The sequence below is a fragment of the Microcaecilia unicolor genome, unplaced genomic scaffold (assembly GCF_901765095.1).
Source record: "Microcaecilia unicolor unplaced genomic scaffold, aMicUni1.1, whole genome shotgun sequence".
Taxonomy (NCBI): Eukaryota; Metazoa; Chordata; class Amphibia; order Gymnophiona; family Siphonopidae; genus Microcaecilia; species Microcaecilia unicolor.
This window is the reverse complement of record NW_021963176.1, coordinates 31,138-52,656: the sequence shown is the minus strand read 5'-3', so window position 1 is coordinate 52,656 and position 21,519 is coordinate 31,138. Positions and strand designations below refer to the sequence as shown.

General features: G+C 50.3%; 1 protein-coding gene across 1 annotated transcript in view; it reads left to right on the top strand.

Moving 5' to 3' along the window:
- LOC115459045 (integrin alpha-11-like) overlaps nucleotides 1–21,519 on the top strand; it is a gene marked incomplete at its 5' end in the record, with an annotated part of 127,725 nt that overhangs the window by 101,576 nt on the left and 4,630 nt on the right. The window contains 2 exons of the mRNA XM_030188910.1: nucleotides 4,834–4,929; nucleotides 14,324–14,437. Of these exons, the coding sequence (XP_030044770.1) occupies nucleotides 4,834–4,929; nucleotides 14,324–14,437 (210 nt within the window). The remainder of the gene's footprint in view (nucleotides 1–4,833; nucleotides 4,930–14,323; nucleotides 14,438–21,519) is intronic.

Below are 21,519 nucleotides of genomic sequence, written 5' to 3'. Positions count from 1 at the left end.
ATCAGTTTGGAGGCCGTACCTTGCGAAGGATGTTTAAAACATGGAAGCGGTGCAAAGAAAAGCTACGAGAATGGTATGGGATTTGCGTTCCAAGATGTATGAGCAGAGACTTGCTGACCTGAACATGTATACCCTGGAGGAAAGGAGAAACAGGGGTGATATGATACAGACGTTCAAATACTTGAAAGGTATTAATCCGCAAAAAAATCTTTTCTGGAGATGGGAAGGCGGTAGAACGAGAGGACATGAAATGAGATTGAAGGGGGGCAGACTCAAAAAAGATGTCAGGAAGTATTTTTTTCACGGAGAGGGTGGTGGATGCTTGGAATGCCCTCCCGCGGGAGGTGGTGGAGATGAAAACGGTAACGGAATTCAAACATGTGTGGGATATGCATAAAGGAATCCTATGCAGTAGGAATGGATCCTCAGAAGCTTAGCCAAAATTGGGTGGCGGAGCAGGTGGGGGAAGAGAGGTTAGGTTGGTGGTTGGGAGGCGAGGATAGTGGAGGGCAGACTTATACGATCTGTGCCAGAGCCAGTGATGGGAGGCGGTACTGGTGGTTGGGAGGCGGGAAATACTGCTGGGCAGACTTATACGTTCTGTGCCCTGAAAAAGGCAAATACAAATCAAGGTAAGGTATACACATATGAGTTTATCTTGTTGGGCAGACTGGATGGACCATGCAGGTCTTTTTCTGCCGTCATCTACTATGTTACTGTGTTACCTAGCCTTCCACTCAATGTGCTTCTCCAATCTGTCACCCCTGTTTGCACTGCTGCCCTCTATGGGATAGACTTTGAAACAGCCACTGCTGGTGAAAGCACACTGTTGCTTTCAAGGATATTAAATGACAGAATTCAGAAGACCAAAAAAAACACCAAGGGCCTTCAAAAAAAGGGTTTAGAATCTTTAATCATATATGTCGATGAAACAAATCTAGAATGGACAGCGCCGAAACACGGGCCGTGTCAGGTCCATTCTAGATTTGTTTCATCGACATATACGATTAAAGCACAGGTTTAATAAGATCAAGGAGGCAGTCAGCAAAATGAAAGGGATGTAGCACGGCACTGAAATCCACAACACGGCATTGCAAATAAAGCATTTTGAATCGGCGCCGAGATCACCAACAGGAAGGATGCATGCAGGGCAGCGCTCCGGGCAGGAAAGAGGGGGCTCTTTCCTGCCCCGAAGAGGTCACTAGACCACCAGGGCAGTAGTAAGGTAAGGGGAGGGGATTGACGAGGTGGGGGGGTGACAGGGTGTGTGACGGGGGGAGGGGAAAATGTGACAGGGGGTGGAGCGAGGGCGTGAAAGGGGGTGGGGTGGGTGTGAAAGGGGGCGGGGCATGTGTCCTCCTTTTTGGGGGACAAAATATGGTAACCCTGTATGTTTTATTTTAGTTGGGAAATAGTGTAGGTCGTTTTGAAAATATCACATATATATACTCAGGTCCATTTTCAAACAGGATGTCCTGAGACGTCCACTAAGACAGCTAAGATATCTGCCTCTGTTAGGCACATTGTCAGCGGTGCTGCACATATAGTGAGGGGAAAAACACACCTAATCTATGCTTAACTTATGCGCTTCCTTTAGACTTAAAGATGCAGATGTCGGGGGCCCATATGTCTACCATATACTCCAGGTTACACACGATTTTGGCACATCCCACCCATACGTATACGCAGTGCATTGTTTCTAGCAAAAAAGGTGCTGGTACTCAAATGCTAGGCCACCCTTCAAGGGTGGGGTGATCACTGAGGGACCCACCCCACAATAGCCAGGTCCCCTGCAACCAGTCACAGAACCTATGACAAGGCAGAATTGGTGTGTAGAGCCTGAGCTGGAATTCGTTGCCGGAGAACATGGTGAAGGCGGTTAGCTCGGCAGAGTTTAAAAAGGGGTTAGACGGTTTCCTAAAGGACAAGTCCATAAACCACTACTAAATGGACTTGGGAAAAATCCACAATTCCAGGAATAACATGTAAAGAATGTTTGTACGTTTGGGAAGCTTGCCAGGTGTCCTTGGCCTGGATTGGCCGCTGTCGTGGACAGGATGCTAGGCTCGATGGACCCTTGGTCTTTTCCCAGTGTGGCATTACTTATGTACTTATGTAACTTGGGGTCCATGAGTCAATTGTAGCAGACAATGGAAAAGGTGCCGGTACTCAGTACCCCCAAGTACCCCCTCAAAAAAAGCCCTGCATATATACTACACATACAAGTACTCAGTATCTGTGCCTATACGTTTAAGAGGCTTCTAGTGGTTCCCGACCCTGCAATGTCCCTTCCACACTGATTTTTCTGTCATAACAGACTAGCCGCCTTATTTTCGAAAGAGAAAGACGCCCATATTTCAACCCAAATCAGGAGATGGGAGTCTTTCTCCCTTGGGCGCCCAAATCGGTATAATCGAAAGCCGATTTTGGGCGACTTCAACTGCAATCTGTCGCGGAAACGGCCAAAGTTGATGGGGGCATGTCGGAGGCATGGTGAAGGCGGGACTGGGACGTGTTTATCGGCCGAGGAGAGATGGGCGTCCTCGGCCGATAATCGAAAAAAGAAAGGCGTTTTTAGCGCGAATTTAGCCCTTTTTTTTTCACGAACAAGTCCCAAAAAAGTGCCCTAAATGACCAGATGACCACCGGAGGGAATTGGGGATGACCACCCCTGACTCCCCCAGTCGTCACTAATCCCCTCCCACCCAAAAAAACAACTTTAAAAACTTTTTTTTTCCAGCTTGTATGCCAGCCTCAAATGTCATACCCAACTCCATCACAGCAGTATGCAGGTCCCTGGAGCAGTTTTAGTGGATGCATGCACTTCAGGCAGGCAGACCCAGGCCCATCCCTCCCTACCTGTCACACTTCTTGTGGTAAATGGGAGCCCTCTAAACCGCCCCCAAAACCCACTGTACCCACATCTAGGTGCCCTGCTTCAGCCATAAGTGCTATGGTAATGGTGTAGAGTTGTGGGGAGTGTGTTTTGGGGGGATTTTGGGGGCTCAGCACCCAAGGGAAGTGAGCTATGGACTTCAAAGGTAGTTAACTTTTTTTTTTAATTGTTACAAGTGCCCCCTAGGGTGCCCGGTTGGTGTTCTGGCATGTGAGGGGGACCAGTGCACGACAAATCCTGGCCCCTCCCACGACACAGTGCCTTGGATTTGTTCGTTTTTGAGCTGGGCACCTTCGGTTTCCATTATTGCTGAAAAGTGATACCGCCCAGCTCAAATCCGCACAAATCCGATGCATTTGGCTGGCACAAACCGTATTATCGGACAAAAGATAGACGCCCATTTTTTTCGAAAATACGGTTTGTCCTGCCCCTTCACGTACCCGTTCTCAGAGATAGACGCCCATGGAGATGGGCATTCGCGTTCGATTATGCCCCTCTAGGTGTACACTGGAGTGTGCACCTCGTTTTAACATGCATCTCTGCTAGACAGCTAAGTGCTGCTTGGAAATCATAGTAACATAGTAGATGACAGCAGAAAAAGACCTGCACGGTCCATCCAGTCTGCCCAACAAGATAAACTCATATGTGCTACTTTTTGTATATACCTTACCTTGATTTGTACCTGTCCTTTTCCGGGCACAGACCGTATAAGTCTGCCCAGCACTATCCCCGCCTCCAAACCACCAGTCCCGCCTCACACCACCAGTTCTGGCACAGACCATATAAGTCTGCCCAGCACTATCCCCACCTCCCACCACCGGCTCTGCCACCCAATCTCGGCTTAGCTCCTTAGGATCCATTCCTTCTGAACAGTTCTGGCACAGACCATATAAGTCTGCCCAGCACTATCCCCACCTCCCACCACCGGCTCTGCCACCCAATCTCGGCTTAGCTCCTTAGGATCCATTCCTTCTGAACAGGATTCCTGCCTCCCTGCTTTCCTCATCAGAGCTAAGTCTTCTTAATAATGCTAACTGTACACTTTGGTGGAAGCTCACATTGCTTTCAGCCAGGATGATGGGGTGCAGTTTTCAAATAGGAAAGTCTGGTTAAAATGTGTCCTCCTCTATCTGTCTCCGTACTGGCTGTCAGCACCTCTGTTGGTCCAGGCAGCCAACACCCACTGATAAAGACAAAAGGACATAAGAGTAGCTCCACTGGGTCAGACCAGTGGTCCATTTAGACCAGTATCTTTCTTCCAACAGCGGCCAATCCAGGTCACAAGTACCTGACAGAATCCCAAAGAGTGCCAACATCCCAGAATCGCAAAGGGTAGCAATATCCCAGAATCCCAAAGAGTAACAAGGTTCCAGAATCCCAAAGAGTATCAACATTCCAGAATCCCAAAGACTAGCAACATTTCAGAATCACAAACAGTAACAAGATTCCAGAATCCCAAAGCCTAACAACATTCCGGAATCCCAGGAATAATCTGTGGCTTTTCCCATCTCTACCTTAATAACGGTTTATGGACTTTTCCTCCAGGAATTTGTCCAAATCTTTTTAAAACCCAGCTACGTTAACTGCTCCAAACCTTCCTCGCTCCAGTACCATATCATTTTATTGAAAATATTTCAATCATGAGCTCTTAACCTTTAATTCCATTTTCTAGGAAAATTGCACCTCTCCATCCATTACTGAAGCCTGTTAAACAAGGAATTTCTGTGCCACGAGTAGGCTTGCAGCGTCCTGAGCCCCTCTGTAGAGTTTGAGAGTGTCCTTACAAAGCTAAGGCCTCCGCAACTGAGCCCACTTCTCGACACGAGTCACAAACACTGTTCCTTTTTCATGCCTGATATTTCTGTTTTTCAATTGTAGAAAATGTTGCTGTAAGCTCTTGTGTGTTCTGACATCTTTGCTGCTTTCCTGTTTCCCAGCTGAAGTTTAGGTCTCTGAAGCTGGTCATCAGCGCAGCTCTGCAACGCCACTTCCACAGTCCCTTCATCTTCAGAGAACAGCAGCTAAGCCGGCAGGTAAAGACAACAGAAACCGCATCCAGCCAGCACCACAGCACTGGAACGGGCTTGTATTTCTCATTTGTGCTTTGGAATTCTTTCCTTCGGCCACTTAGGATCCAACCTAGCAAGAGCTTTTTCATAGACAGAGAATGGGAAAAGAGCCTTATGGCATCCAGTCTTAGCAAGAAAGTTTCTTGAATGTGAGTAATCTAAAGAGACATATAGAAAGAGAGAAGCAAGCAAGCACGCGGAGAGATGTGTGTCTGTGAATGTAGGGTTACTATATGTCCAGATTTACCCGGACATGTCCTCTTTTTGAGGATATGTCCGGGCAACCGGGCAGGTTTTGCCAATCTGCCCGTTTGTCCGGATTTCTGGACAAATGCGCAGATTGCTAGCCTCCCCTCCCCTTACTTACTACTGCCCTGGTGGTCTAGTGACCTCTTCCGCCTTCGGGGCAGGAAAGAGCTCCTTCTTTCCTGCCTGGAGCGCTGCCTTCATGCATCCTTCCTGTTGGCACCGATTCAAAATGGCCACCGAGAGTTGAAGTGACCTCGCGAGACTTCAGCTCTCGGCGGCCATTTTGAATCGGCGCCGAGATCAGCAACAGGAAGAATGCAGGCAGGGCAGTGCTCCGGGCAGGAAAGAGGGGGCTCTTTCCTGCCCCAAAGAGGTCACTAGACCACCAGGGCAGTAGTAAGGTAAGGGGAGGGGGGTGACGGGGAGGGGGAGTGGTGGGGTGTGTGACAGGGGGAGGGGAAAATGTGACAGGGGGCGGAGTGAGAGCGTGAAAGGAAGCGGGGTGTGTGTGTGGTGGGGGCGGGGCATGTGTCCTCCTTTTTTGGGGACAAAATATGGTAACCCTAAGTGAATGTATCTCTGTCTGTCTGTCTCTGTAGAGGTCTGTCTGTTATGTTACACAGGTCACCTTCTTCAAAGAAAATTTCTTCCCAAAGTGGATTACAACAAACAGCACAGTACAATAAATATCAAATTACAGTACATAATTTCATTAATAACATACACTATGCATGAAAAATCCAAAGTACATCCATAAAGCGAATGCTACATACCTGTAGAAGGTATTCTCCGAGGACAGCAGGCTGATTGTTCTCACTGATGGGTGACGTCCACGGCAGCCCCTCCAATCGGAAACTTCACTAGCAAAGTCCTTTGCTAGTCCTCGCGCGCCCGCGCGCACCGCGCATGCGCGGCCGTCTTCCCGCCCGAAACCGGCTCGAGCCGGCCAGTCCAGTATGTAGCAAGACAATACACTTCAAGGGAAGACACAACTCCAAAGGGGAGGCGGGCGGGTTTGTGAGAACAATCAGCCTGCTGTCCTCGGAGAATACCTTCTACAGGTATGTAGCATTCGCTTTCTCCGAGGACAAGCAGGCTGCTTGTTCTCACTGATGGGGTATCCCTAGCCCCCAGGCTCACTCAAAACAACAACCATGGTCAATTGGGCCTCGCAACGGCGAGGACATAACAGAGATTGACCTAAAAAATTTACCAACTAACTGAGAGTGTAGCCTGGAACAGAACAAACAGGGCCCTCGGGGGGTGGAGTTGGATCCTAAAGCTCAAACAGGTTCTGAAGAACTGACTGCCCGAACCGACTGTCGCGTCGGGTATCCTGCTGCAGGCAGTAATGAGATGTGAATGTGTGGACAGATGACCACGTCGCAGCTTTGCAAATTTCTTCAATGGAGGCTGACTTCAAGTGGGCTACCGACGCAGCCATGGCTCTAACATTATGAGCCGTGACATGACCCTCAAGAACCAGCCCCGCCTGGGCGTAAGTGAAGGAAATGCAATCTGCTAGCCAATTGGATATGGTGCGTTTCCCTACAGCCACTCCCCTCCTATTGGGATCAAAAGAAACAAACAATTGGGCGGACTGTCTGTGGGGCTGTGTCCGCTCCAGATAGAAGGCCAATGCTCTCTTGCAGTCCAATGTGTGCAGCTGACGTTCAGCAGGGCAGGAATGAGGACGGGGAAAGAATGTTGGCAAGACAATTGACTGGTTCAGATGGAACTCCGACACGACCTTTGGCAAGAACTTAGGGTGAGTGCGGAGGACTACTCTGTTATGATGAAATTTGGTGTAAGGGGCCTGGGCTACCAGGGCCTGAAGCTCACTGACTCTACGAGCCGAAGTAACTGCCACCAAGAAAATGACCTTCCAGGTCAAGTACTTCAGATGGCAGGAATTCAGTGGCTCAAAAGGAGGTTTCATCAGCTGGGTGAGAACGACATTGAGATCCCATGACACTGTAGGAGGCTTGACAGGGGGCTTTGACAACAGCAAGCCTCTCATGAAGCGAACAACTAAAGGCTGTCCTGAGATCGGCTTACCTTCCACATGGTAATGGTAAGCACTGATTGCACTAAGGTGAACCCTTACAGAGTTGGTCTTGAGACCAGACTCAGACAAGTGCAGAAGGTATTCAAGCAGGGTCTGTGTAGGACAAGAGCGAGGATCTAGGGCCTTACTGTCACACCAGACGGCAAACCTCCTCCAATGAAAGAAGTAACTTCTCTTAGTGGAGTCTTTCCTGGAAGCAAGCAAGATGCGGGAGACACCCTCTGACAGACCCAAAGAGGTAAAGTCTACGCCCTCAACATCCAGGCCGTGAGAGCCAGAGACTGGAGGTTGGGATGCAGAAGAGCCCCTTCGTCCTGCGTGATGAGGGTCGGAAAACACTCCAATCTCCACGGTTCTTCGGAGGATAACTCCAGAAGAAGAGGGAACCAGATCTGACGCGGCCAAAAAGGAGCAATCAGAATCATGGTGCCTCGGTCTTGTTTGAGTTTCAACAAAGTCTTCCCCACCAGAGGAATGGGAGGATAAGCATACAGCAGGCCTTCCCCCCAATCCAGGAGGAAGGCATCCGATGCCAGTCTGCCGTTGGCCTGAAGCCTGGAACAGAACTGAGGGACTTTGTGGTTCACTCGAGATGCGAAGAGATCCACCAAGGGGGTGCCCCACGCTTGGAAGATCTGGCGCACCACTCGGGAGTTGAGCGACCACTCGTGAGGTTGCATAATCCTGCTCAACCTGTCGGCCAGACTGTTGTTTACGCCTGCCAGATATGTGGCTTGGAGCACCATGCCTTGACGGCGAGCCCAGAGCCACATGCTGACGGCTTCCTGACACAGGGGGCGAGATCCGGTGCCCCCCTGCTTGTTGACATAGTACATGGCAACCTGGTTGTCTGTCTGAATTTGGATAATTTGGTGGGACAGCCGATCTCTGAAAGCCTTCAGAGCGTTCCAGATCGCTCGTAACTCCAGGAGATTGATCTGTAGACCGCGTTCCTGGAGGGACCAGCTTCCTTGGGTGTGAAGCCCATCGACATGAGCTCCCCATCCCAGGAGGGACGCATCCGTAGTCAGCACTTTCCGTGGCTGAGGGATTTGGAAGGGACGTCCCAGAGTCAAATTGGAGCAAATGGTCCACCAATACAGGGATTCGAGAAAACTCGTGGACAGGTGGATCACGTCCTCCAGACCCCCAGCGGCCTGATACCACTGGGAGACTAGGGTCCATTGAGCAGATCTCATGTGAAGGCGGGCCATGGGAGTCACATGAACTGTGGAGGCCATGTGGCCCAGCAATCTCAACATCTGCCGAGCTGTGATCTGCTGGGACGCTCGCACCCGCGAGACGAGGGACAACAAGTTGTTGGCTCTCGTCTCTGGGAGATAGGCGCGAGCCGTCCGAGAATCCAGCAGAGCTCCTATGAATTCGAGTCTCTGCACTGGAAGAAGATGGGACTTTGGATAATTTATCACAAACCCCAGTAGCTCCAGTAGGCGAATAGTCATCTGCATGGACTGCAGGGCTCCTGCCTCGGATGTGTTCTTCACCAGCCAATCGTCGAGATATGGGAACACGTGCACCCCCAGCCTGCGAAGCGCCGCTGCTACCACAGCTAGGCACTTGGTGAACACCCTGGGCGCAGAGGCGAGCCCAAAGGGTAGCACACAGTACTGGAAGTGGCGTGTGCCCAACTGAAATCGCAGATACTGTCTGTGAGCTGGCAGTATCGGGATGTGTGTGTAGGCATCCTTCAAGTCCAGAGAGCATAGCCAGTCGTTTTGCTGAATCATGGGGAGAAGGGTGCCCAGGGAAAGCATCCTGAACTTTTCTTTTTCGAGATATTTGTTCAGGGCCCTTAGGTCTAGGATGGGACGCATCCCCCCTGTTTTCTTTTCCACAAGGAAGTGCCTGGAATAGAATCCCAGCCCTTCTTGCCCGGATGGCACGGGCTCGACCGCATTGGCGCTGAGAAGGGCGGAGAGTTCCTCTGCAAGTACCTGCTTGTGCTGGAAGCTGTAAGACTGAGCTCCCGGTGGACAATTTGGAGGTTTTGAGGTCAAATTGAGGGTGTACCCCTGCCGGACTATTTGCAGAACCCACTGATCGGAGGTTATGAGAGGCCACCTTTGGTGAAAAGCTTTCAACCTCCCTCCGACTGGCAGGTCGCCCGGCACGGACACTTGGATGTCGGCTATGCTCTGCTGGAGCCAGTCAAAAGCTCGCCCCTTGCTTTTGCTGGGGAGCCGCGGGGCCTTGCTGAGTCGCACGCTGCTGACGAGAGCGAGCGCGCTGGGGCTTAGCCTGGGCCGCAGGCTGTCGGGAAGGAGGATTGTACCTACGCTTGCCAGAAGAGTAGGGAACAGTCTTCCTTCCCCCGAAAAATCGTCTACCTGTAGAGGTAGAAGCTGAAGGCTGCCGGCGGGCGAATTTGTCGAATGCGGTGTCCCGCTGGTGGAGAGACTCTACCACCTGTTCGACTTTTTCACCAAAAATATTGTCCGCACGGCAAGGCGAGTCCGCAATCCGCTGCTGGATTCTATTCTCCAGGTCGGCGGCACGCAGCCATGAGAGCCTGCGCATCACCACACCTTGAGCAGCGGCCCTGGACGCAACATCAAAAGTGTCATAAACTCCTCTGACCAGGAATTTTCTGCCAACTGCCGCACATTGTTCCGCATGTGTATGCTCGTGTAGAGCTGGTAAGACTGGATCTTGGACACGAGCATAGAGGAATGGTAGGCCTTCCTCCCAAAGGAGTCTAAGGTTCTAGCGTCCTTGCCCGGGGGCGCCGAAGCATGTTCCCTAGAACTCTTAGCCTTCTTTAGGGCCAAATCCACAACTCCAGAGTCATGAGGCAACTGAGTGCGCATCAGCTCTGGGTCCCCATGGATCCGGTACTGGGACTCGATCTTCTTGGGAATGTGGGGATTAGTTAATGGCTTGGTCCAGTTCGCAAGCAATGTCTTTTTCAGGACATGGTGCAAGGGAACAGTGGACGCTTCCTTAGGTGGAGAAGGATAGTCCAGGAGCTCAAACATTTCAGCCCTGGGCTCGTCCTCCACAACCACCGGGAAGGGGATGGCCGTAGACATCTCCCGGACAAAGGAGGCAAAAGACAGACTCTCGGGAGGAGAAAGCTGTCTCTCAGGAGAGGGAGTGGGATCAGACGGAAGACCCTCAGACTCCTCGTCAGAGAAATATCTGGGATCTTCCTCTTCCTCCCACGAGGCCTCACCCTCGGTGTCAGACACAAGTTCACGGACCTGTGTCTGCAACCTCGCCCTGCTCGACTCCGTGGAGCCACGTCCACGATGGGGGCGTCGAGAGGTAGACTCCCTGGCCCGCATCGGCGAAGCTCCCTCCGCCGACGTAGTCGGGGAGCCCTCCTGGGAGGTGGCCGCGGTCGGCACCGCACGCGGTACCGACGTCGGGGACCTCAACCTGGGCGATGGGCCAGCCGGCGCCACGCTCGACGGTACCGGAGGCGCAAGCACCGCCGGTACCGGAGGGGTAGGGCGCAACAGCTCTCCCAGAATCTCTGGGAGAACGGCCCGGAGGCTCTCGTTCAGAGTGGCTGCAGAAAAAGGCTGAGAGGTCGATGCAGGCGTCGACATCAGAACCTGTTCCGGGCGAGGAGGCTGTTCCGGGCTGTCCAGAGTGGAGCGCATCGACACCTCTTGAACAGAGGGTGAGCGGTCCTCTCGGTGCCGATGCCTGCTGGGTGCCGAATCCCTCGGCGACCCAGAGCTCTCGGTGCCGACACGGGGAGGAGACCGGTGTCGATGCTTCTTCGATTTCTTCCGAAGCATGTCACCGGAGCTCCCCGGCACCGACGAGGAGGACGTAGAATCCATCCGTCGCTTCCTCGGGGCCGAGACCGAAGGAGGTCGGTCTCGGGGGGGCTGTACCGCAGGAGCCCTCAGGGTAGGAGGAGACCCACCCGAAGGCTCACCGCCACCAGCAGGGGAATGGACAGCCCTCACCTGCACTCCTGACGATGCACCACCGTCCGACGACATCAGCAGACGAGGTCCCGGTACCACCGACGTCGATGCAGCTATCCGATGTCTCGGCGCCGATGCAGAGGCCCGATGCCTCGATGCACTCGATGCAGGGGCGGCCGAGGAAGATGGTCTGGACGCTGACGACGTCGATGCACTCGAAGATCCCGGTGCCGATGCCGACGAAGAGCCCGAGAACAACACGTTCCACTGGGCTAGTCTCGCTACCTGAGTCCGCCTCTGAAGCAGGGAACACAGACTGCAGTTCTGAGGGCGGTGCTCGGCCCCCAGACACTGAAGACACGACGAGTGTCGATCAGTGAGCGAGATAACCCGGGCGCACTGGGTGCACTTCTTGAAGCCGCTGGAAGGCTTCGATGTCATGGGCGGAAAAATCACGCCGGCGAAATCAAAATCCGAAATGACGGAAAAAGAGCACCAAAACTTTAGAGGGAGAAAATCTCGACCGAGGCCGAAAAGAGGCCTACCCCGACGACGAAAGAAAACTTACCGGGGCAAAAAGCTGGAAGTACGGGGAGGATTGACACGAAACCCGGTGGAGGGTTTCCGGAGCACTTCCCGACTTAAGCAAAAGCTTTTCCGAAGAAAAAACACGCTCAAAACAATTTGGACGCGCGAGGTCGACTTTCCGGGGCTCGACACGGCGAAAATACGACCGTACCGAGTGCGGACAAAAGAAGACTGGCCGGCTCGAGCCGGTTTCGGGCGGGAAGACGGCCGCGCATGCGCGGTGCGCGCGGGCGCGCGAGGACTAGCAAAGGACTTTGCTAGTGAAGTTTCCGATTGGAGGGGCTGCCGTGGACGTCACCCATCAGTGAGAACAAGCAGCCTGCTTGTCCTCGGAGAAAATATAGTACAATAACATTCAAGAAACATACTGTAAATCATCCTAAACCTAGTCTCGCTACAAAAGAAACCAGGAGCCACCCTGAAGCAACGACCCTCTTTAGGTACCTGTATCTCTAATGTATATGGTTGTATTTGTTGTGTGAAGTACATATATAGGTGCATCAGATCAGTGGCATAGCTGGGCGGAAAATTGAGATGAGTGTCCCCTATAACACCATCGCTCCCAAGGTAATGAGAGCAAGGAGGGAGGGGGAGGAGAGGGAGAATGCACATTTCCCATAGCTGACATATTACTATTAATATATTCATAATAATATACTTTTTTTTTTAACCTTTGTTGTCTGAGCGTTGCTTTGGACCTAGTGTGTCCCTTCTGCTTCTCTATTTTTTTTCTTAACTCTCTCCAGGGTCTCCTTTCCTTTTGACATTTCTTCTCTTTGTCTACCATCCATCTTTCTTGTGTGCCTCTATCTGTACTGTGCAGCATTTCCCCTCTGTGTTCCTGTTCCTATGGTCCCTTCAGAGCTAGCATCTCTTTCGTGCCCCTGTCCCTCCCCATGTCATAGTAACATAGTAAATGACGGCAGAAAAAGACCTGCACGGTCCATCCAGTCTGCCCAACAAGATAAACTCATATGTGCTACCTTTTGTGTATACCTGACCTTGATTTGTACCTGCCTTTTTCAGGGCACAGACCGTATAAGTCTGCCCAGCACCATCCCCGCCTCCCAACCACCAGTCCTGCCTCCCACCACTGGCTCTGGCACAGACCATATAAGTCTGCCCAGCACTATCCCTGCCTCCCAACCTCCAGTCCCGCCTCCCAACCACCGGCTCTGGCACAGACCGTATAAGTCTGCCCAGCACTATTCCTGCCTCCCAACCTCCAGTCCTGCCTCCCACCACCAGCTCTGGCACAGACCGTATAAGTCTGCCCAGCACTATCCCCGCCTCCAAACATCCAGCCCCGCCTCCCACCACCGGTTCTGGCACAGACCGTATAAGTCTGCCCAGCACTATCCCCGCCTCCCAACCACCAGCCCCGCCTCCCACCACCGGTTCTGGCACAGACCGTATAAGTCTGCCCAGCACTATTCCTGCCTCCCACCACCGGCTCTGGCACAGACCGTATAAGTCTGCCCAGCACTATCCCCGCCTCCAAACATCCAGCCCCGCCTCCCACCACCGGCTCTGGCACAGACCGTATAAGTCTGCCCAGCACTATCCCCGCCTCCCAACCACCAGCCCCGCCTCCCACCACCGGTTCTGGCACAGACAGTATAAGTCTGCCCAGCACTATCCCCGCCTCCCAACCACCAGCCCCGCCTCCCAGCAATGGCTCTGGCACAGACCGTATAAGTCTGCCCAGCACTATCCCCGCCTCCCAACCACCAGCCCCGCCTCTCACCACCGGCTCTGCCACCCACTCTCGGCTAAGCTCCTTAAGATCCATTCCTTCTGAACAGGATTCCATTTTCTTTCCTCTCTCTTCCCTTCCTCCTGCACCCACCCTCTGTGGTCTGGCATCTCTCTCTCTCCCTCCCTTCATGGCTCCTGCATCTCTCCCCTAGTCTAATCTCTCTCTTCCTTCTGCTCCCCCCACCCAGGTCCAGCATCTGCTAGACTGCCCCCTTTCTTCTCCCTCCCCTTCAGTCCAGGTCTCTCTCTCTCTCTGCTCCCACCTCCAAGTTCAGTGTCTCTCCCCTTCTCCCCAACCCCCTCGCAGTCTGGCATCTCTCCCCCTCCCACACAGGTCTGACATTTGCAAAATGCTACGGCGGGTCGTGGCAGAGGCTGGGCTGAAAGCCACAAAGCTTCTCTTTGCATCCTGCCTCTCTGATGCAACTTCCTGAGGGTGGGACGTAGCACAGGAACAGCTCTGCTGGACAGAGGGCAGCTTTCAGCCCTGCCTCTGCTGCGACCTGCCACGGCATTTTTTAGCAGTGGCAAGGGGGGTTGAAGGTAGACAGATGCTAGGCCCGTGCCAGGGTGGGGAGGGTTGGAGAGATGTCAAACCTAGACACGGGGGGGGGGGGGGGGGGAAGGAGGAGAGGAAAGGAAGGGAGGATGCAGGTACAATTTAGGCAGCCCTGTCATTTGGGGTTTGCTCAATGCTAGCTACACGCCTGTATTAGACATTCTGTGGGGAGGGGGTGCTGATGTGGACTGGGCTGCCCATCATTAAAAGCAATTTGATATTTCTGGATTTCAGATAACGCTGGAAATTTCCAAGCAGGAAGCGTGGGAGATCCCGGTCTGGATAATAATTGGCAGCACATTGGGGGGGCTGCTGCTCCTAGCACTGCTGGTCCTGGCACTGTGGAAGGTAATGATGAGTCTGACGAGGGGCTGCAGCACAGCAGGCTCTGCTCCAGGTGTCCCAGCTCCAGGGCTGTAATCTGCATGAGGTTACCCCTCTCCCAGCCATCATCCTGGATCTTTGATGGGTCCATCAGTCATCACAAGCCTGTCTGATCTTTAGGGCTGTCACATGATCCAGCAGGGCCCATTATTTCAGCAGAGAGCCAAAGTAGAACTGTAGTTTCAGCATGCCTTGGCGTGAAACTAGGACTGGAGCAGCCAGATAGTTCAAGCGGCTGGGAGTGACCTTGGTGCATGGACCCTAGCTGAGGGCTGTCACTGGTAAGAGGTACTGTAAAATCACTGGATAGTTGCAAACAGAGGCTCGTGATCCAGATCCCACCAGGCAAAAGCACCACATATATATAATGCAACCCATCCCTCTGGTCCTGGTGAACCAGCAGCTGCTGTGCAAATGCAGGCCTACAGCCCTACCGTTAGGCCAACTGAGGTGGGGCCCTCAAGCGGCACTCTTCATGGAGTGGTATCTCGCTCCTTTCCATCTCCCTGGCCGTGGTCTGGCATCTCTCCCCCCCCCCCCCCTTCCTTCCTTAACCCCCTTCCCCTAATCTACCATCTTTTCTTGTTTTCTAAAAGTTGACATTGACAGCAATTCCTATAGGCTGCCCTGCCACTGACACCGGCCTCTTCTCTCTATTGTGACCCGGCTCTCTGACGTACCTTCCTGTTTCCTCAGAGATGGGCTGCAGTAGAGAGAAGAGGCCGGTGCTGGCAGCAAGGCAACCTATGGGAATCGCTGATGATGATAACTTTTGGAAAACAAGAAAAATAGATAGATTTGGGGAAGGGGATTGAGGAAGGAAGGGGGAAAAAGCCAGACCGTGGCCGGGGGGGGGGGGGTGTAGGGAGGGAGTTGGGAGAGAAAAAGAGAGTGTGAACAGAGAGATGGTGGAGTTGGGGGGGGGGGGGCAGGGACAGCATCCCATCCCTCACCTCAGGCAGCAGATTGCCTTGGGCTGCCCCTGCGTACAGCTCTTGCTTCTGGCCACTTGATGGCAGAAGTGCCCAATCAATTTTGATGCTCTCAGCTATCATTATTGGCTCTTTCCTGAGTTTGGGAATATGTGGGATGACAGAGCTGCTGGGGAGATACTTCAGATATTTAATTAATTCCTTGCTGGGGCCCCCGACTGGTGTGCACATTCTGTGGGGAGGTGCTAATTAAGCAGCCTCGCCCACAGCTGTGGATTCTCAGGAGGCTGGGCGTTCTGGTTGGAGCACTTTGGTTCTGAGATTGACTGTCCTCCATAGATGAGCAGGACAATGCAGATATACTTTCTGGTGAAGACATCTGATGAAGGCAAAGGGCCCAGAGACCTCATCCAGCTGAAAAGCTTCCTCTGTAACCTATCAATATTTAGTCTACTTTAACCACCTGTCAGGCCAGACTCAGACCCAGCCCTAGTCCTCCCCCCTCCCCTCAAATTAACTAGACTTTGACAGTTGAAGTGTTTTCCTCACAAATAGGGGCATTTAACGGCCAGGCCTGGATTTGTCTCTTTCAGTGGAAACATACCAGAAGCTTCTGCTGTGTTATTGGGAGCAGTTTATCTTTCAATGCCAGCAGACTTCTACAGAGCACACGGATGGGATCACTGCTGTACTCCCACCACCATTTTAAGTGGAATGCCCTCCTCCCACCCACAAAACCACTTCAAAGTTTGCCTCAGTTCCTTCAGAAAAAAAAAAAAAAGAGAAACTGAAACCAACTCCTCAAGTCTACCCTGTCTCTAGCAAATCCTCAGGGGCAGGGTTGCCATATAAAAAAAAAAATTCCCACCCAAAACCTGCCCAAAAACCGCACATACCCCACCCCCGACGTCATCACCCCCGCCCCTTCTGTCATCACCCCCACCCCGCCGTCATCAACCCCGCCCCTTCCATTATCACCCCCGCCCCTGCCGTCATCAGCCCCACCCCTTCTGTCATCACCCCGCTCCCGTCGTCATCAGCCCCGCCCCACCGCCATCGCCCCGCCCAAAACATCACAAACCCCGCCTCTGTCACCATTAGCCCCACCCCCCGCCAGCCGAAAAAACGCCCCAAAACCCGCACAAAAAAAACAAAAGCAGCCCAAAAAACCGCAACCCGCCGCGGGCAAAAGTTTCCCACGGCGGGTTGCAGAAAACCGCCCAATTGGGCGGGAAAACCGCCCATCTGGCAACGCTGCTCAGGGGAGACCTGTACAGAGGGGTAAAAAAGTATGAAAGAGGGTCCTGCATTAGTTCCTCCCACTCTATTCAAGTAATAAAACGGCACAGTATCCTCTGGCTGCTGCTTAAATTACTTCATCTAACCAGCCAAGGAAAGACAGCAATGCTATGTTTATTCTTTCACCCCAGTCATCAATCAGTCACAGCTCTGGAACTTGTTTCGAGAAGATTGGTAAAAGCAGTTAGCATATCTGGGTTTAAAAAAAAAAGGTTTGGACAAGTTCCTGGAGGAAAAGTCCATAAACTGTAGACTCGGGGAAAGCCACTGATTATCTCTGGGATCAGTAGCATGGAATCTTGCTCTTTGGGATTCTGCTAGGTTCTTGTGGCCTGGACTGACTACTATTGGAAGCAGGATTCTGGGTCATTGGTCTGACCCAGTATGGCTATTATATTCTTAAGAAACTGTATCAGAGCACCATGCTAAATCTGAAGATTGTGGCCCATCAATAAGTCCTTCATTATCATCATGCATTGCTTCAACTTGGAATGGATGCCCTGTACTTCTCAACAGGATCAATTCCACATCGAGCTCCAAAAATAGACTCTTTGTGTAGGATCCACCTTCAATGCATATGACACAGTGGCTTCTGCAGCAGCCACTACTATTACTGTACACTGTATAGCTCAATTCAAGACATAAGGTCTCAAGAACTCAGGAAGCACCTCCATGATCATCTAGCAGATGCTCCTTGATTAACTGACAGTCTCTTCAGAGACAAGGTCAAAGATGTAGTATCTCAAGTAGAAGAAGACCATTCTATGGTCAAGGAGCCACAATCACTAGCTTAGGAATCAACAACCTTTAAAGAGGTCAATCCATTATCAATATTTTTAGCAATTCTATCTGAGAAGATACCATCCTTATCAAAGAGTTTTTATTCATGGACAAACAACCCAAAACTACACTCAACAGCAACACCCAAGGCAGTGTAAGCAGCAGGTATCCGTAATAACATCTGCTCCAAAACTAACACTAACTTTTTGACTATCTACCCGTGGGGGGTGTGGGTGGGAGAATTTAGTTCTTCTTCAAGGCATGGCAAGCAATCACTACAGATTGGAGACTTGCACAACTTCCAGCAGCACCCAGAGTTTTTACAAAGTAATCTGGCTGTTGTTGCTGTCCATCTCTGCAAGATTAGATGCTACATTTTTTTCTTACGTGGATGACTGGCTTATTTCCAGCCTATCAAAAGTACAAGCTCATCAGTCTCTACAAGAGGCTACCTCCACCTCCTTCTGCAGACTTTGGGCTTCTTACTCAACAAGCAGAAGTTCAATCTCAGGAGCATAGATAGGCATAGGACAAGCAAAAGCATTTTTGCTAGAGACAGAACGATGACGATCATAGTAACATAGTTATGACTGCAGATAAAGACCTGTATGGTCCATCCAGTCTGCTCATCAAGATAAACTCATTATACAAGATATGCGATACTTTATACCTGAGTTTGATTTGTCCTTGCCATTTTCAGGGCACCAACCATAGAAGTCTGCCCAGCACTGTTCTTGTACCAAAATTTCTCAAGTTAATGTCGAAGCCCCTTAAAATTTACACTCCAGCCCATCCATATCTATTCAGTCAAGATCAGGGCACAGACCGTAGAAGTCTGCCCAGAAGTGCTTCCCAACTGTGTTGCCACCCAATCTCCGCTAAGATTCTGTCTTGTGGTTTCCATTATTATATTTCCAAAAGACGGAGAGATTCTTGTTAAGCAACACGACACCACATGGGGATTAAATCACCGGAGTCAACAGTTGATACATACCAACCCCCTTGGATTCTAGAGCTAAGTGACTCTTTAAATCTATTTTAAATCGATTTAGAGGAGAGAGTTTATACATCAAATAGAATTGAAGAGACAGCATATGTGCAGTTACAAATTAACAGAACAGTGATATTTTCTAGGCAATTTTGGACATATGCAAAGAGGTGGGGGATGGTGCAATGATGTATCATTATATCGTGCAATGATAGGTGACGGTCACCTCATGTGGTTTGCACTTTGTACACATTGAGCATAAAAAAAATTATAATAAACATTTTTTTAATAAAAAATGTATTAAAAGTGAATAAACAAAATATACTACTATTCATTCACCGGTGATAGGATAATAGTATTAAATTTTAACTGCCAGATCCTCGATCATTCTTCTAATGTTTGTAGATCCCTTCTTATTGTTTCTACACCCTCCAGGGTATCCACTCTATTGGCTATCTTCGTGTCATCTGCAAAAAGGCAAACCTTTCCTTCCAACCCTTCAGCAATATCACAAATATATTATTATTATTATTATTATTAACATTTGTGCAGCACTGAACACCTGACATAGAGAGACAGTCCCTATATTAAACAGAATCGGCCCCATCACCGACCCCTGAGGAACTCCACTGCTCACCTTCCTTTCCTCTGAGCGGATTCTGTTTATCACCACCCTCTGCCATCTGTCGGTCAACCAGTTTCCTATACAGTTCACCACTTTTGGTCCTAAGTTCAGCCCTCTCAGCTTATTCACGAGTCTTCTGTGGGGGACCATATCAAAGGCCTTGCTGAAATCCAAGTAGATTACATCTAGCACACGTCCTTCATCCAGTTCTTTGGTCACCCAGTCAAAGAAGTCAATGAGATTTGTTTGGCAGGATTTTCCTTTGGTAAAGCCATGTTGTCTCGGATCCTGTAACCCGTTGGTTTCTAGAAAGTTAGCTATCCTTTCTTTCAGCAGTGACTCCATTATTTTTCCTACCACCGACGTGAGACTTACCGGTCTTTAGTTTCCCACTTCTTCCCTGTCTCCACTTTTGTGAAGAGGGAAAACATCCACTCGTCTCCAATCCCACAGAACTTCTTCCGTCTCTAAAGATCTATTGAATAAATCTTTAAGAGGTTCCGCCAGGACTTTTCTGGGCTCCCTCAGTATCCTGGGATGTATCCCATCCGGCCCCATAGCTTTGTCCACCTTCAGATTCTCAAGCTGTTTATAAACACTTTCTTCCGTAAACGGCACAATGTCCACTCCATTCCCAGATATTCCTTCAGCATCCGACCGTGGTCCTTCTCCAGGGTTTTCCTCCGTGAACACCGGAGAAGTAGTTGTTTAGCACATTGGCTTTATCCTCATCACTCTCCACATAGCCATTCTCATTATCTTTCAGTCTCGTGATTCCATTCCTATCTTTTCTTCTTTCTCCAATATATCTGAAAAAGGTCTTGTCACCTATCTTTAGTCATTTTTTCTTCCGCTTGTGCTTTTGCTAGCCGCTTCTTTGAGTTTAATCCAATAATCTTTTCTGTGATCCTCTTGTTGCGTTCTTCTGTATTTCTTGAACAAAGTCTCTTTTGCTCCTAATTTTTCAGCTACTTGTTTGGAGAACCATATAGGCTTCCTGTTTCTCTTGTGTTTGTTTACTTTCCTTGCGTAAAGATCAGTTGCCATATTTATAGCAGCCTTTAGCTTGGAACATTGATTTTCCAATTCTCCTACGCCAACAGCTCCTTCTTCAGGTATTCCCCCATTTCATCAAAATCTGTACGTCTGAAATCCAGTACACCGGTAAGCATGCTCCAAGACTGCCTAAGGGTACTGAATTGGAGGCCATCCCCTGTGTACAGCAATGACTCTGAACCTGTGCCAACCCAAACTCTCGATCTTTATAAATGATCTTCCTCACAGTCAGTTTTGCTTAGTCTGTGCTATATCAGAGTGCAAGAGACATCCCTCCAGCCTGTCTCAGAAGCCCCCAACAATAAAGCTATCACTTTCTCTTTACAAATAGCGTGAGGACTTAGTTTCTCTTCTAGCTCATCCCACTTATCTCTGTGTATATGTCAGCCACAGTATGCTCCTTGACAGTAACCATACGAGACCCTCCAATAGCATTTCAAGAGGTATTGGGATCAGCATTGTCAGTCAGTCAACAAAAGGATTCCTGTAGTCTCCTCTGTTCTGCTATCACTTCAGTGGTGGATCCACCAAGCCAGCCTCACCATTCAGTCTCCACATCCCATAACTACAGATACATCCACATGCAGCTGGGGAGCTCATCTCCTTCAAGTAATCACTCAAGGGTTACAGGATCAACAAGAGCATGATCCTTATACCAGCATGCTGGAGTTCAGAGCAATTTTCAATGCCCTGAAAGCTTTCGAACCCTGAATCGGAGGACAAGTTTAATCAAAACTGACAACCAGGTGGTAATTTTTTACATAATCAAACAAGCGGGAATGAGTTTGACAGTTCTTTTACATGTAAATATTTTTAAAACAAATAGGAGGAAATATTTTTTCACTCAACAAATAGTTAAGCTCTGGAACTCTTTCCTGGAGGATGTTATAACAGTTGTTAGCATATCTGAGTTTAAAAAAGGTTTGGACAAGTTCCTGGAGGACAAATCCATAGTCTGCTATTGAGACAGACATGAGGAAGTCACTGCTTGACTTGGGATAAGTAGCATGGAATCTTGCCACTCCGGCTTTCTGCCAGGTACTTGTGACCTGGATTGGCCACTGTTGGAAACAGGATACTGGGGTAGATGGACCATTGGTCTGACCCAGTATGGCTATTCGTGCATGCTCTCTTGACACCATCTTATAGGCAGTTTGTATTCCAGGCCAAGAGAATCAAATAGTAGACTCCTTTAGTCGACAACTCAACCTCAACAAGTGGTCATGCATTATGGCGGTTGTTCACAGCTGTGATGGTATCTGGGGTTTCAATATGTAGATTAAAGTACTACTACTACTACTTAACATTTCTAAAGCGCTACTAGGGTTACGCAGCACTGTACAATTTAACATAGAAGGACAGTCCC